The 598-nt window shown below is 35.6% G+C and overlaps 1 protein-coding gene across 1 annotated transcript in view; it reads right to left on the reverse strand.

Annotated features, from left to right (window-relative positions):
* Positions 1 to 598, reverse strand: part of FAM105A (family with sequence similarity 105, member A) — a 7,401-nt gene that overhangs the window by 3,644 nt on the left and 3,159 nt on the right. Inside the window, exon 4 of the mRNA XM_010180252.1 lies at positions 342 to 491. Coding sequence (XP_010178554.1) covers positions 342 to 491 — 150 coding nt within the window. The remainder of the gene's footprint in view (positions 1 to 341; positions 492 to 598) is intronic.

Consider the following 598-nt stretch of genomic DNA (forward strand, 5'->3'; position numbering starts at 1 on the left):
CAGCAGCTCCCAAGTGAGCCACTGGACTTTGCATGGATGTGGACGAGGAGGTTTCAGATATCCTTTTGTGTTAAGGGAGTGACATTTAGGAGGACAGCAGTAACATTTATCTACTTAATTTTAATTATTTTTTTTACCATTTAGACTCATGTTCACTTTCGTAGATTTAGATCAGGGATGCTTTTTCAGTTAAACATAGTTCAAAGAGTTTGAAAAACATCTTTTTAAATTCTGATAACAATTCTCATCTATTTCCATATCTTCAGTTTTCACAGTGAACAAAGCTTCCTTCTGCAGTGCAAGATCATTTGAATCATGTTCATTTAGAAAATTAATTTTACCTTTAATATATCCCTCTCCTTCATCCATGATGGGAAAGGAATACCTTGGCTGAATATCTGGAAAAGCACTGCTCTTAGTATGCAATAGTTGTCCTTCCTGACTTGTCGCAGATATTTGATATGATAGTTCCAGAACAATTCTTCATATGCCTAGAAAAAGACAAAAAAAATTGGCAACAAACATTTTAAATCTCAGACCAAACCCATGTTGGAGTCCAATTCCAAACTACTCTTAAGAGGGGGCTAGGTGAAAGAGT

The sequence above is a fragment of the Mesitornis unicolor genome, unplaced genomic scaffold (genome assembly GCF_000695765.1).
Source record: "Mesitornis unicolor isolate BGI_N332 unplaced genomic scaffold, ASM69576v1 scaffold44682, whole genome shotgun sequence".
Lineage (NCBI taxonomy): Eukaryota > Metazoa > Chordata > Aves > Mesitornithiformes > Mesitornithidae > Mesitornis > Mesitornis unicolor.